This window comes from Leptidea sinapis, chromosome 9 (assembly GCF_905404315.1).
Source record: "Leptidea sinapis chromosome 9, ilLepSina1.1, whole genome shotgun sequence".
Lineage (NCBI taxonomy): Eukaryota > Metazoa > Arthropoda > Insecta > Lepidoptera > Pieridae > Leptidea > Leptidea sinapis.
This window is the reverse complement of record NC_066273.1, coordinates 1005213-1021512: the sequence shown is the minus strand read 5'-3', so window position 1 is coordinate 1021512 and position 16300 is coordinate 1005213. Positions and strand designations below refer to the sequence as shown.

At 34.3% G+C, this 16300-nt stretch overlaps 1 protein-coding gene across 2 annotated transcripts in view; it reads left to right on the top strand.

Moving 5' to 3' along the window:
• LOC126965838 (titin homolog) overlaps positions 1-14594 on the top strand; it is a 97452-nt gene extending 82858 nt beyond the window's left edge. Inside the window, exons 4-8 of one of the 2 annotated variants that reach the window (XM_050809599.1) lie at positions 7037-7161; positions 7907-8209; positions 9384-9567; positions 9726-10555; positions 10688-14594. In XM_050809599.1, coding sequence (XP_050665556.1) covers positions 7037-7161; positions 7907-8209; positions 9384-9567; positions 9726-10555; positions 10688-13755 — 4510 coding nt within the window. In that variant the 3' untranslated portion in view covers positions 13756-14594. Of the gene's footprint in view, positions 1-7036; positions 7162-7906; positions 8210-9383; positions 9568-9725 lie in introns of both variants that reach the window. The other variant, XM_050809598.1, reaches the window with a different exon arrangement.
• The last annotated feature ends 1706 nt before the right edge of the window (positions 14595-16300 follow it).

The following is a 16300-nucleotide window of genomic DNA, read 5'->3' as shown; positions in this document are numbered from 1 at the left end:
TTGAAATTCTGAAATCTAATCAAGACATTGCTCCAAAGTAACTTGAATATCGTAGTTCACTTAATGTAACCTTTTTAAATAAAACTAATTTATTAAAAAATGCCATAAGTCCAGTTAATTTAGCTGTTCATTGGTGAATTTCATTTTCTAACTATGATCCTTAGAACAACCTAATTCAAAATTAGCATCAATTTGAATGGACAATTTATTATATTAGATATTATAAGATATAGGCGACTACGGATCCCTAAAACAAGTAATTTACGTTACAGATACATAATGTCAGCTAGGCTATGAATAATGAATATTCATTGAGTGTACAAGAGCAAAAGTTTAAAGAAATTGTTCACAATACCCGGTATGACAATAGAAACAAAATTATTTTCGCTTAGTCCGACACAGTTTGACTAAGCCTTTTTGAAGTGAAAACTTCTGTAGCAGCGCTGATCACTTTTCTTGGGATGGGTGTAAAATGTGAAACTCGCGTCAGTACACGTTACCTGATCGTAAATTCGTAAGACAGTTGAAATTACGGATGTAGAGATAAAATATACTTTTTAATGTAAAATAAAAAAAAATGCATTTCCTGCAAAATTATTCCCTAACCATTCCGGTTCCGGTTAAGAAACTCCTCTTAAGGGACTTAAAGCGAGCTTTTCATCCAAGTGGGAAATAAAATCATATACGCACCAGGTGAGATAAGCAGGACATTGTCACAATATTCCGCGAGTGAGAATGACCCACTTTTCTCCCTAGGTGCGTAATATACTATTATTTCCTGTACCTACATTTTTGAATTACAGTTATATTTACTTATATTTTTTTATGAAATAAGGGACGAGACAGTTAATTATTTAAACAGTATTTGTTTATTATGGTGAATTTTGTACTTCTTGTTTGTTAAAAATTATTAGATTTTTTTTAAGTCAAAGTCAAATAAACTTAATTCAATTAAGCTTAAACTAAGCGCTTTTGAATCATCACTACAACAATAATGTGATTTAGTGTTTAGATTAGAAAATGAAATGTCCTATACCTTAAATGATATTTTATTCCAAAATAATTCTCCAGTATTTAGCTAGCTCGACTTAGAAATTAATAAAATGGGCTCTTTTTTTGACATTCATAATTGTCATTTCCGTGACCTACGTGAATAAACTGATTTTGACTTGATTTGATTTGATTTGAAAAAATATATTTTTTTATTACCTATATAAGTACCTACTTTACAGAACAAATTTTTTGTTGAAGTTTTAAATAGAATCTATTCTATAGAACCCTCTGATGGATATTCTGAAGTAAAATACACTTCATTAAATATTCGAAGGTTATTTTAATATTTTTGATAAAATTATTGCATATATTTTTAACAATAAATGCCGTAATTGCGCACTTATGCTGAGATCGATCGTACTTAGACTTTGCTCAGACTTAAGTAAGTAAGACTTAACAAGTAAAGTTTGAGCAAAGTCTAAGGACGCTCTATATATCTTAGCCTTAGGACTCTAGTGGGTATTATAAATGTTCATTTGCATTCAATCTTCACAGAGGTGTTCACATAGCAGTAATTAACATCATGTGAGCAAATGACATTCGAGCACTCCTAATTTAATATTAAAATTAATATTTTAAACTTTCAGAACTTCTTTTCCATAGTATTAGAAACTTTAACAAAATACACCAAACATCTTAACAAATTAAAAAGAATTCCGTATCTCACATTCATTGATTTTCCTAAATTTCAATACATCATTATTCTGTAATTGAAACAGCATTACCAATATCATTCTCACATCACGTGCTCAAATACGTTTTAAATCCCAATTCTCATAAAACCTCATTACATTAACTCTTTAAAAACGTAATGTAGCTAACAGCAAGTTCACGACGTTCCAAACATCATAATTAGTTCTATAAACGATTCAACACACGTACTTCTACAACAACGTGCACGATACCGAACAAGCCACACACGATCGAAAGGTGCATTCAACTAATTACTTTAAATCCTTAATAAAGGACAAATTCAAATAAACTTTATTCAATTTGGCTTAAACTAAGCGCTTTTGAATCTCCACTATAAACATTTCTTTTAAATTACTGAATCTATCATATGTTCGGAAAAAGTAGAGCTCGCGAGAAGAACATACAAGAAACTCAACGACCACTCTTTTCAATCAATATAGTATTTTACAATGGCTGTAATCTACATAATAAATTAATTTGTTAAGAGCTGCATCCATAAAAAGTAATAAAGAATAAACTGTATACATATAAATTATCGTATATTGGAAACATCAACATTTAGAGCTTGAATTCATTGTTTGTGTAAGGATGCCTCGTGATCATGATGGTCGTGATTAGTGTCATAATTAGTAATCGCATCCAACAAATATTACAATGATTTACTAACTATAACAGGTCGACCTGGCTACAAGCGCAAGAAGCAGCACCCGTTTAGGAGTTGACGCATGGACCAGTCATAGACAAGACATTAATAATATATTATATAGATTTCCCAAAGTAATACAATTTCAGCAGCAAAATTTTGCTAATCAAGATAACATCGTTAGTACTGTATTTATTTTCAGCTATATCAATATTTAGTTCATTTTACATGTCTATTCTTAAGTCGTGGTAATTTCTGGATAAGTTTTTTCTGACGGTGTGTTGTAATATTACGTTTCATATTAAACTAACAAACTTTAGTACTTTATAATATAAGTTAAGAGTTTAGACCATACTTAGATTATACTAGCTGACCCGACAACGTTTTTCTATTAACAATAAGGAAAACTCTTGCGGATGGAGTTTCGTTGAATTCGTTCTTAGCTGACCTTTACTCGGCGAAAGGTATATTCCTACCGAATTTCAAGTCTCTACGCTTTAGATATAATGATGAGTCAATATATAGTTGGAAATCGACTGGCTTGCCGAAGTTGGTGGCTGACTTTGCAATCAAAATCGGTTACAGTAATAATTGATTGATTCTATCTTGCTGTATTTCCGTTAGATATTCTCCTCTCTTGCATGCTCTGTTCGTCTCCACGCTAGTATATATATAGGTTTCGACTATCCTTTGTCAGCCTCGCATCCTCACAAAGGAGTAGAGTAGGTACATATTGTGAAATATTATAAACATTTGTATGATGATTACGGATGTTTGGTTCCCAGTCATGGATGTTTATATTTATATAATATGTATGTTCAAGTATTTATAGCGTATTAAATATATCGTTGACTTGCCCCATAGTACATACAGTCTAAGCCTAAAAATCACCCTTAAACGAATTTAATTCGAAACAAGAGCTTGTTGCGTAGACACGTAACCCCAACCACTATGTAGAGTTATGAAGCAGCAAGAACAAGAACAATTATTGTTTTCCTTGTTATTTATATTTGCAATACTGCAGTTGTTTACCGTTGAAGTTTTAATGAGCAGAGTACTTTGACCAATCAGATGTATGGTTTCGAACCCGGGACCTCTAGCTCAGTAGATAGGGTCACTAAGCAATGAACTTTTTTTATGACAATAACAGACGAGACGAGCAGGACGTCAGCTGATAAATTAATACGCACTGCCCATTACGCTCGTTTTCATGCAGTGCCGCTCAGGATTCTTGAAAAACCCAAAAATTCTGAAAGGGGCACTACAATTCCGCTCGTCTCCTTGAGACTTAAAATGTTAAGTCTCGTTTGCCCAGTAATTAAACTAGCTATGGCGCCTTTCTGACAGAAATACAAAAATACTTATACATTACTGCTTCACGGCACAAACAGGCGCCGTTGTAGTACTCATAATCGGCTAGATAGCCGACATCGTGTGCAAAGGAGCCTCCTGGTAAACTATATAAGTAGTATAAATTAATGTGGTGTCATTTTAATGATTAGGTAACGTTCCTTAGATATCAGTTTTAAAGTGTTTTGATATCTGTAGTAGTTACGAAATAATCACCTGGTCACAATTAACGATTACACCCTGTATAAGTTTGTAATATTAACATATAGGTAATTAACTAATTATTTGGCAACCTTTAGCTATAACACAATTAAAATAGTGTGAAATACCAGATCGAAAAATCTTTATGGCAGTGATCTCTCGCAGAAATGTCATGTCACAATGGCATAAACATTAACACTTACACAACAGCGTGACTTATTTATAAATGGCGTAGGGCTATAGAACCTCCGCCACATGACATTATGCAAGCTAGAAACATCACAATCAAATGAAAAGCGGTTGCTCAATAATAATAATATTACCATTAAACTACAAGACAAGTAGTATGAACTTACTACATTTTATCATTAAACTACCCTCAATACCTTAAATTTTTATCCTATACCTAAGTCAAAAAATTAGTAACAAAAGTATGCCTCGAGCAAAGTTTAATCATATTAAAATATATTTATCGATATTTCTTTTGAACTAACGATTGATAGCTTTGAAGATAAATCAATTCTATAAATTAATTTTGCCGAAAATGACCAAAAAGGTTAATGACCTTATTGGTCATTTTTTGGCATATTCTGAAGAGCTGGAGAAGAATGAAGAGATGGAGACAAAGGAGCGTACATCCGTACGCTCCGTACCCGTACACTGGACATTAAGTGACCACCGCCGCCCAGATTCTCTTGCAAAAGCAAGGAATGACAGCACCGTTACCAGCCTTTAAGGAAGGTTTACGCACTGTTTTCGAAGGTACTCATGTCCAAAGAGGATGTAAATACTACGTAATAAGAGGAAGGATGGCCTAAGTAAAAATTGAAATTTAGTTAAGTATGAAAGGTGCAGTCATTTGACATAAGTTCGAAATAGTAGTAATTACAGTTTGGCAATTGGCGATGAAGTATAGTCCGGCTAAGTTTGAAAGCGAACAGTTTCCAACACTCTTTATTAAAGCTAAGAATATGTAATAGTACCAGTCTTAAAGTTAAAAGTTAGGACCATATTTTTTTTATATTTCACCAGAGATGATTTTGTCAGTGTTGATAACCTACCCGAGGGCACAGGACCTCTATTACTAAGAATTTGAATAGAACATTAACAGAAAATAAATTATAAAATTCTTATCTGTGTGTCTGTAACGGCTAATTCCCCAAATGACCGGACAGATTTCAAACGAGACTCTGGTAATGCTTGTTTTAAATAAAATTTCAAATATTTCGAGAAAAAATATATTGAAGGACTAACTCTAATTATATGCTTAAATCCTGAGCAAAAATTGTAATTCATGACCGAATGATAAATATTACGTGCATAATTACTATGAGTTAGTAGTATTGCGTTAGGAAGGATAGGGAATTTCACGTCGGTTAGAAAACAGACAAATCTAATAATTAACTTTACATCCGTTGTTCGCTATTTCTGAAAACCGGATGGTTTTATTAATATCTGCTTAATATCCAATGATGCTCTATACATATAGACAAACTAGCTGTTCCCGCCCGCTTCGCTGGGCGAATTTTAAAAGGAAATGAATTAAAACAATAAAAAAATAGTAGCCATAAACCATCTAGGATATATTTCGCATCGAATGGTGGTAGTTTCTTGTCGATACGCTGAGTGGTTTAGGCGTGAAAGAGCCTCAAACAAACACCATTTTCACTGTATATATATAGATAGAAAATCACGTCGTTTAAAAAAAAATAAATTTACATGACACGAAATTTTTATATATAAAGATACAGCTTTATGGGTATTCCTCAAAGCACATTAGGTAATAATATTAATATTTTACTAATGTAAAAATGTTCATTCTATTCGTAAAACACTGAGATTCACGATTTTAAACGTCGCCACTCGCCACTAACGAAGATATGGCTATATGGAGTCACGTGATATGGCGTCCATTGCAGGAGCCGATTGTTGTGACTACCAAGCAGGGTCAACGGGAGGGGTGGGGGTTAGGCTCGGGAACAAAGCATAGGTCGACGAACTCTACAGCATTACATGCGGCTATATTTTATATATATTAATAGTGTTGGGTAGACCTAAATGTATATGGGTAAACGACGAATACAAAATGAACTAGATTTAATTTTGGGACTTTACCCAAAGCCCTTGGGTAATACTAGTTACACCCGGGTAAACCTAAGTTAACTTAACCTTCTAGCATTACCCGTAACATATAGATATCAAATTATATCGTATTTAAAGTTGGCGCCTTCATCAATCAGTATATATACCAAAGAATATTATATATTAGTACCAGAAATAGTTCTCAGTATCAATTAGTTTAGTTTAATTGTTGTGGGTATATTTGAATGCGAATTTTTTTGTTTTTTTTTTTTAGGTTATAATATTTAGAATTAATACAAGTGATATTAACAATGACGTTCTATACATATAATATAAGGATATATCATTCGCAGTCTGATAACGGAACGGCAAAAGTGTGCTTACTGACCACATGAGCACACTTTTCTCCTTAGTCGTGTGTCAACTGTCACTATCCGAATCAAACCTGAACTGAATAAATGTTTTCCATTACTGGTTATTGACCAAGAATATCTTAAACAATTGGAGTGAATGCGGCAATGTATAGATATATCAGTCGATAGCTATGTAGCTTATAATGTTGCCATAGTAGCGGCACATCGTCTGAAAGATAAATGATTGTTGAACTTATTAAAAATATCAATTAATTGCTATTTTTACATAATGATATAAATACACACTACACAGCAAGACATAAATGATTTTAATGGCTTCTGGTGTGAATTTACAGTCCGCATGGCGGGATAAACACAATAACTTTTGCAAAAATATAAATGTTTTAACTCAATTTTTTTTATCTCTTCATTAATAATGTGGTAAGCCACAGAATGTATATGGCAGTATAATTTAGTCTTGTTTATCTATAATTCATTCGGCTGGGACAAGCCGAAATTTTCGGTCTTTGAGCAGCCATATGTAATAATGTTTCTAAATAGATGTTGAAGACAGCTTATTTTGTACAAAATTATTATAATGACACGCTCGCGCGCTTAAGGCTTACACATTTGGATTTACAAGTTTATTTTTTATTTTCAGAGGAGAGAAGCTGTATGTGACGGCAGACAAACGTGGTGAAAAGGGGGGATGCAAGAGACCGCTGTGTTGGACTTTACTGGGGTTGCTGGTCGCCGTGATAGTAGCTCTCATCGTCCTGGCAGCTAGTAAGTAACTTCATACACCCAAATAACTAATGCAGGTGTTTTCTATCACTTAATCTCTACATTTTCTACCGCATTTAGCACGGGAAGTGCTCAGAGGAGCTATTCCACCACCGAATTTTAAGTCAAAATGCGACTCTTGCTATCCTTTACCTCGCTAAGATACTCATGCTCGGCTCGTTAATCATCGGCGATCAATTCATCTCTGATCGGTTTAATTCTTTGGCGTTGTGTAGAGATTATCACGGGGAGTGCTCAGGTTAGATGTTTTTGTTGTTAATGTCTGACATTACGTCAAAATTCAAAATCCCACCCGTATCATGTTGACGTCTGAAATTCTTCAACCACGCATTTTGCGAGGAACTTATTGCCTCGCACAGCCACTTTGTGGTATCAAGTTGCATATGTCTATAGGCGGTGTAGTTGGTGGCACCAAGTGCTAAACTTTTAACGTCACCTAGATCGATAATATTATTGTGAAAAAGATCGATAATATTTTTGGCAAACTTTTTTTTATGGAAAAGGACAAACGAGTTAATAACCTTAAATTTATAATTGTTGATTACTATTAAGTTCAAAGGACTGATTTAACAAATAAAAACTGATTGATCTCAATAAAATTTTATTGTATTCGATGTAAAAAAGTTTATGGTGTGCCATTTTATCCGAAGTTACTCTAGAATAAAGTAAATATTATAACTACCAAATATTTTAATCAATTTAATAAGTTAACATATTCTTATTTCAGCTGGAATCCTGTTTTCAAACACTCCAACACCCTTGGAACAATACAATGTATCTGTTAGTTCAGCAAGAGCCTTCGGTGGGATTGGAAACATTGACAGCGAGCAAGCTAATCCTGACCACACAGATCATGTTCACGACCATACGGGTCATAACCACGATCACATGCATGATGCAAAAGAGCACAGTGACCATGATGACCATAATGACGTCACAACGATGGCAGCCGAACGCACTCAGGAACAAAACGATGATGACCAGGAACATCTTGTCATGTCGGACGAGTCCAGTGACGTAAACATGTACGGTAAGTTACGCAAATTCTATTTTTATGTCACACCAGGTGGTTTGTTAATTTTGTTTAATTCATTTTTTATAGCAATAAGGGACGAGACGAGCAGGATTTTCAGCTGATGGTAATTGTGACAATACAGTACTGTTCGGGATTCTTGAAAAACCCAAAAGTTCTGAGCGGCACTACAATTGCGCTCGTCACCTTGTGACATAAAATGTTAAGTCTCATTTGCCCAGTAATTTCACTAGCTACGGCACCTTTCAGACCGAAACACTGTAATGTTTGTACATAACTGCTTCACAGCAGAAAAAGTGGCCGTTGTAGTACCCATAATCTAGCCGGCATCCTATGCAAAGAAGCTTCCCACTGGTAAATTCAATTCAAATTCAAATACTTTTTAAATATAATTCGAAATAGAATTTTAAATCACTCATGAGACAAACGGGCGTGAGTAACTTGGCAGACTTCGTCTTTTAAGAAAAATTGGATACTGTATAATTTATTAATTAAATAGCCCGAAGAGCAGGCTTATTTATGAAATGCCTGTGATTTAAAAGAGTGATTGTTGAGTTTCTCATGAGTTCTTCTCGGGAGCTCTACTTTTTGCGAATATATGGTAGATTCAGTAGTTAAAAACAAATATTTATAATGACTATCGGATTCAAAAGCGCTTAGTTTAAGCCTATTCGAATAAAGTTAACTTTTCTTTGGCTTTAAGGCGGTCGCTCCATTCCCAACTTGGTGTTCATTAAAAAAGTCATTTATGTTATAGTAACCTTTACCACTTAGACGTCTTTTAATAATTCTTTTGAATTTCTTAACACATTTGTTTTAAATTTACTGGCATGTTTTTGGAAAAGCATATACATCTCCCAACAGAAGACTTAAAAACTCGACTTACCAAATAGTAGGGGATACGAAGTTAATGTTTGTTTCAGGTGTAAGCATTATGATAATCACAGTTATTGCCTCATAACAACATTTACTAATATGCCTATAAACATATTATAAAACATTAACTAGAATATATTGATAGGCAATAGTTCAATAGCCTAGGTTATAATTAACGTGAATAGCCCTCTTCAATTGCATGTATATATATATTTTCTTAAACAACGTAAAATTTATTATTCTTATCAGCCCTTTTTGGAAGTAAATAATTTTTCCAAATTTGATTATCTTTCAGTACCACGGACAGTTGAAGGTGAACTAAGAATTGACAATGAAGACTTTGTCCCTGCTCTACAAGATACAGAAAGTGAAAAATATAGGGAGTTCACAGCAATCTTTAATGATGCACTAAAACGGGCTATCCTAGAAAATATAGATACAAGCGACAACGACGTCACTCTTGAAGTTATTGAAATAAGGTATGGAACTACAAAATAATTGACTTGATTCATTAGCCTAATCGTAAAGACTTATAATGTTTTTTTAGTAATTAAACTTATTTCATTTTATTCTATTCATATTTATATTGAGAATTAAATTATATTTTTTTAAATACAACATAATTTTCTCTTTTCAGGAATGGGTCAGTGATAGTTACATACAGAATTAACTGGACACCAAAATATAACTCTGAACTCAAAGAAGAACTTTTCACGGCAAATTTACTTAAAAGGAACTTAGACATATATCTATCTAAAAACAATAGAATGATCAGTATATATCACGTCGCAGAAGGATCAGTGAACGCTAGACCAGTACTCGATATGTGTAAAATCAATAACTATAATTGCGAACACAGTTGCGAATTTGACGAAACCATTCTTGAATTTATGTGCACATGCCCAACTGGCCAGATGATAGACATTAAGTATCCAAAGAGATGTCTATCCGTTTCAGAAACACCAGAAACAAATAATGACAATCGACAAACATCAGCTTCTGTTGATACAAATTCAATGGAATCTTCAGAAACAGAGAAACCGAACACAGAGTTACCACAAGTTGTTAACAAATTCGACTGGAAGGAAATAAAATACGTTCCGACAACAACGACTGAGTCAGAAGAGGTAAACTTCTCACATATATTTGGTCATCCTAATGAAGATCATGAGGAAACAGAGACTCTTAAGCCTGAACCAGCAACAACGTCTAGCCAAGATACATATTCTGGATTAGGGTCTGACCCCAGGCCCGTTCCAACTTCGGAGCCCGGTCCTCAACCTGAACCTACCGCAGAACCAAATCAAGAAACAATTGCTGAATCAAGTTATGAGCTTCAATCTGCAGTGGGTGATAGCTCAGAATCAAAATTATCTTCAAATCCTAAGCCAGAACCAGAACCTTCAGCAGAACCCAAACCAGAGCCTCAACCAACAGCAGAACCTATTCCCGAACCAACAGCAGAACCTATTCCCGAACCAACAGCAGAACCCAAACCAGAGCCTCAGCCATCAGCAGAACCTATTCCCGAACCAACAGCAGAACCCAAGCCAGAGCCTCAGCCAATAGCAGAACCTGTTCCCGAACCAACGGCAGAACCCAAGCCAGAGCCTCAGCCATCAGCAGAACCTATTCCCGAACCAACAGCACAACCTAACCCTGAGCTGGAATCAACTACAAAGCCTTACTCTGATCCGCCGTCCTCGGAAGTACAATCATCAGAGCCAAATTCAGAACCTGAACCATCAACAAAATCCAATTCAGAACTCTTACCACTAGGAGAACGGTTCCCAGAGCCGGAACCATCGGCAGAGCCTAGTCTAGAGCCTTTTACAACTTCAGACTCTAAAACAGAGCCAAGACCTATGTCAGAGCCGAATTCAGAACCTGAGCTATCGAGAAAAGACTTAAATCAAATCCCCGAATACAATGCAATGCCTTCATCCGCAGAACAAAGTAATATTCCATCTACAGCCCTTCCAAAATCAGGTCTACAAGAAGACTTTACTACCTCGTCACAGCTGTTTGAAAATATTGAACCTAGCTTTCAAGAATTACATGAAGTTTCTCAAACCAAAAACATCCCTGACACAAACACGGTATCATCGCTATCTAAAGAATGGAGTCAAAATGATTTTAATTTAGCCGTTATAGGAAGTGATCCAAAAAAAACTTCAAGTGAGGGTCAGACTACAGAAGAAAATATGTATCCGGAGAATACTAAATCGGTCACATCTCCAGATGCAGCGGTAAACCAAAATGAATTTTACTCGAACGAGTCAAATGGAAACAAAAATCCAAGTATATTTATTGATACGACAGATCAAACTCCAACGACTACAGAGAATTTATTCTATGGAAGTCTTGACTTAGAAGTGTCAACTAAAGCTGACGTACAAAATGTAGCCTTACCTGTGAATCCACTTAAGGAATTTAATAATGCAAATAATCGTTATGATGAAAATGTATCAACTACAGCCAAAAATTCAAATTCTAAAACTGAAATTATAAATAGTACTGTTACTGATCATGAAGCTGAAGTAATTCCTATATTGACAAACAAAAACGTAGAACCAACTACGGAGAGTAGTGCGAATGATGCGACGACCGTAAGTGATTGGATCAGTGCTGATATGTCAACTTCTAACCCACCTCAAATATATTTAAACAAAGAAATGTTTGCAACAAAAAATTTACAACCGTATATCTTAACAGAATCAAGGGCATCTAAATCAATTGATGATAATAATTTTGATGTAACCACTGAATCAAGTGATCAAATGGATGGTGATGATATCACATTTGAACTATTACATAAGCAAGATTCAGCAATGTACAAACCACAGCAGGATAATAGTTTTAAGGATCAATCTACGATAACTGTACCACCAGAAATCGACCACTTCCAAAACGTTATATTAAATGAGACCGGCTTGCTTATTAACAACTCTGTCCAGCCAATGATTGATAAAATTGAAAATGATACAACACATTTAGAACCTGACACTCCAGCAACAGTTTCTTCAAAGTCAGGTGATCAAAGTGAAAAAACTACTGTTTTAAATGAAGTGGCCACGAATTTTTCAATTCAAAAGGATTATAAAATGTCTAATTTGAGTTATGATTTAATACAACTCCTAGAAAAAAATAATTCAACAGAATCAGTTCCAAATAAAACAATTATTTCCGAGAATAATATTACAAATGAAAATCCTGATATAACATTTGACGGTATAAGCAGATTTTATAATAATACTTCTAACTCTATGGAGAACGAAAGTAGTGGAAAAGAGACAACAACTGAAGTTAATAACAATTATACATTTGAAGTGACAGAATCTGACTGGCTTGCGGCTCCAATTACTGAAATCAATTATGAAGAAATAATGAAAAAATCAAGTAGTCTAGAAACAACTGAAACGTCTATCACAAAACTGGATGACTTACTTAATAAAGACGACTTTGAGCCAGACTACTTAAGCATGAGTACTAATAATAATAAAACAGACCAAGAAGAACCCCTTTACGGGATGGCCCACGATTATGATTCTGATGATCCTCGTATTAAAAGAGTTAACACCGATTATGTAAACAATATAAATGTGAGTAATACAATCCTGAACACTACTGAGACATCTCTGTTTATGAACAACAATGTGCCATTCCAAACAACTACTATTGGAGATTACATTTACAAGTCCACTACAAAAGAAACAGTTCAACAACCCGGGACATCGCCAATAGTTTTAAATGAAACAAATAATGAAATGGTGACTGACTCAATATTATCAACAACTGAACGTAATATAAGTGATTCTGGAGAAGAAGTTATTAATAAGACTATTCCTAATATTGAAAAAACAGCAATCAGTAGCTTGAATGATTCAAACAGCAGCACATCATCAACACTTAATGAGAATAATAGAAATAATGAATCGAATGTAAATAACCTAAAAGTTACGATTTATGAAATTCCTAATCAAAATACTAATCAAACAAGCATACTATCGAAGACACAAGCTTCACACTCAATAGAATATGACGACCACGAAACAGAAATGAATCCATTTTTGCCAGAAATTGAAAACAATAAAGTCCTCGTTAAAAAACTCCAAGAAGGACACGATATTGAACCCAATAATTTAAATGAAACACAAAACGAAAACACAGAAGAACACAGTTTTATAAACAGTGAACCAAAAGTTGATACAGAAGTAACGATAACTGAAAAGCAATACTCCAACACAACTGAAACTCCGGAAAAAATAGAACCAACAACCGAAGAAGATACATTTAAAGAACTTCTAATGAACACTCCACAAAAAGATTCCAGCATGATAAACCAAAACGCAATTAATATTATAAACAACACAAAACAAGAGACTGATGCAGTTTTACCGATTTCATCATTTTTATTAGATACTGATGATTTAGATACATCGAAAACGTTAAGTAAGCCTTCATCGCCGGATAATGATGTAAATGATGAATCTCCAACAGAATACCTTAGTGTTGTTCCAATTAATGAAAAAGATTCGGTTAAAAAAATTTACAAAAGTGAAAACTTACAAGAACTTAATTCCATCAGTGATTCCCCAAAAAAAAGTGACAGAAGGACAATCGAGAGTGTAATATCAACTGATTCCTTATCTAACAATGAAGCGTAGCCACTTTTATCCGTAGATGTAGGATTCATACTTAAGGTTGTACATTTTTAAGCTAAATAACTACTGTGATTTATTTTGAACAAAATCATCGAGATCTAATAATCATTCACTAATTCAAGTGTAATTATTTATAACATTACGTTGTTAAAGAAACCTAAAAAAGAAACCTAGCTTTGGTAGCCAAATCTTGTTATAAATTAGAGGTACTATGTTTATGTTTATGCAATAATTGAATATTTAGACTCTAAAGTTTAGAGTCTAAACATTACTATACTACTGTAAGATTTGGTTGCCAAATCTTGTTGGAATATGGTAATAATATGTACTTAATAGTAATTGAAACTTTAAAGATTTTACTATACTATTGTTAGACTAGTCAAATTAGGAAGTCGTCATCTTCGTTGCAAATATTTTATTTATTGCTTCAATTTAAGATGCACCCGGCCAAAAATGTTTCAAATGGAAAATACAAGCCACTTTAAACTTGTTACCATAGTTAAATATACCTGATGTCTATATCTTAACGTTTCTATCAACGAGCACCTAATTTAGTATAACGTTAATATAATATATTTAATTGTGGCACTTTTATGTGACCGTTTGCCATTTTGTATTGTGATGTGATAAATTCTGATCCTGGTATTCCTGTATCTATAACATAACATTCCATTCGTACATAAGGTATGACAATATATTATTTTAGGTATATTTCGGAAGCGTGTTCTGATTGTAATATAATTATTATTATTAAATAGTTCTTGTTAACTGAGAGATATTGTATAATATGTTTAAACTGTAAAGAAATACATTATGTTGTAAATAAAAAATATGTTAATAAATTATTTTTTATTGCGCCATACATTTGACCCCTTGGGGTCGGAAACTGATTTTTGGGAGCCATCAAGGTTTAAAAATCGAGCGCTATTAATTAAAACAAGTTCTTTTTGGGTACTTCGTCACTTCCCATCAGACTCTACAGTCTTGCTAGAGAGTCCAAGAAACAGTTTTAGGTCTTCACTCCTCTTTTACAGAAATGAAACTTTGTGATTTCGTAATAAGACATCCCCCACCAAACTATGACTGACGCAGCATGATGACCGCGTTGCACTTTTCAAACCACTTGTGACTAATTTGGAACTATCTTCGTATATTATGTCATTTAAATCAGTTACTTATGTATACAGAAACAATTCAAAGCAATACCATCCTCCGTTTTGCTTAAACTTAAAGTTAGCTAGAGCCCTGAAGCAGTAATTTGTCAAATAGCAAAATCTACTGCGTTGTACTTATTTTATATCGACGATCTCTATTGTACAGTCAATCTACTTTCATTCATGTTCTGTACGTGACCAAATTTAACCAACATTTTTTTATCAATTGCTGTGACCTCTTCTCTGTCAGTGAAATTAACTCAAAAATCCTGCACAAAGCTCTCATTGATACCACATTATTATGCTTTCGATCTTCCGCAACCCCCAACATTCACTACGTAGGATCTACGTGCCTCTATGAACACAGCTAGACGTGCCTTGTTGAAAGCATTATGCGCATATGAGCGTGCAAAGGTCCGTTAGGTTACATAATTTGACTCTCCTTACAATGTCACCTTCACACTTTCAATCTATAGTACCTTAACATACATGCAAATAGTTGTATTTACAAAACTATTTCGCTTGTCCCGCTGTCTAAGGATAAATCATGGAATAATATAACATTTGCCAAAAAAGAGTTAAATGACCTACATAAGCGCCTACGGCATATTCTTCGCTAGCTAGCATCGAAAATTGTATCGAACAATAACTGTTCAAAGAACACTGTGCAATTTAAAAAGTACAGTAACAGTTAGGATGACGCATAAATTCTTAAAATGCTTCCTTGTTGTTTGTGTTTACCCTGATGCTATATTTACAGCGTAACAGGTGTCTATTTTATCTGTTATCCCCCCTCATGTATGGTAGTCCAGCTGAACCGACAGACGTTGTTCTGTTCATAATAAAAATCTTTTGGGAGTGGAAAATCGTAAATCTAGTGCGGACGAATATATTATATATTAGTGGACATATGAGTACCTATATTTTGTGCACCCGTAAACTTCGATACTGACGATACTTGACTGACATACCTTCAGTCCTACCGTGCGCGAATTCACCGCCGGAACATCCGGTGTGAAGCCGGCATCATCTTCGGCACACCGCCACCCTTTGAAGCCTAGTCTTACAAGCGTAAATTCATGGTGTTAGGAAGAACGTCACCGCTAGCTCACTCCACTCACCTTGATGAAGGATCTCAGAGTTTTCCGAAACTAGTTGGTACCAACACCGATGAATCGTCAGCCGAATGAGACAAATAAAGTTAATAATGTCTCAAGAAAGTTCTACTAATTTATGAGAATATTGTTATTTGATAAATATGTAGGTACTAAGCGATCTGTCAAAAAACTTTTAGAAACCGATTTGTTTAGTAGAGAAGTTAATAGCGTCATTCCTTTGCTATTCGTTAATAATCCAATTCCCATCCAATTCTTAAACTAATCAATAAAACAATA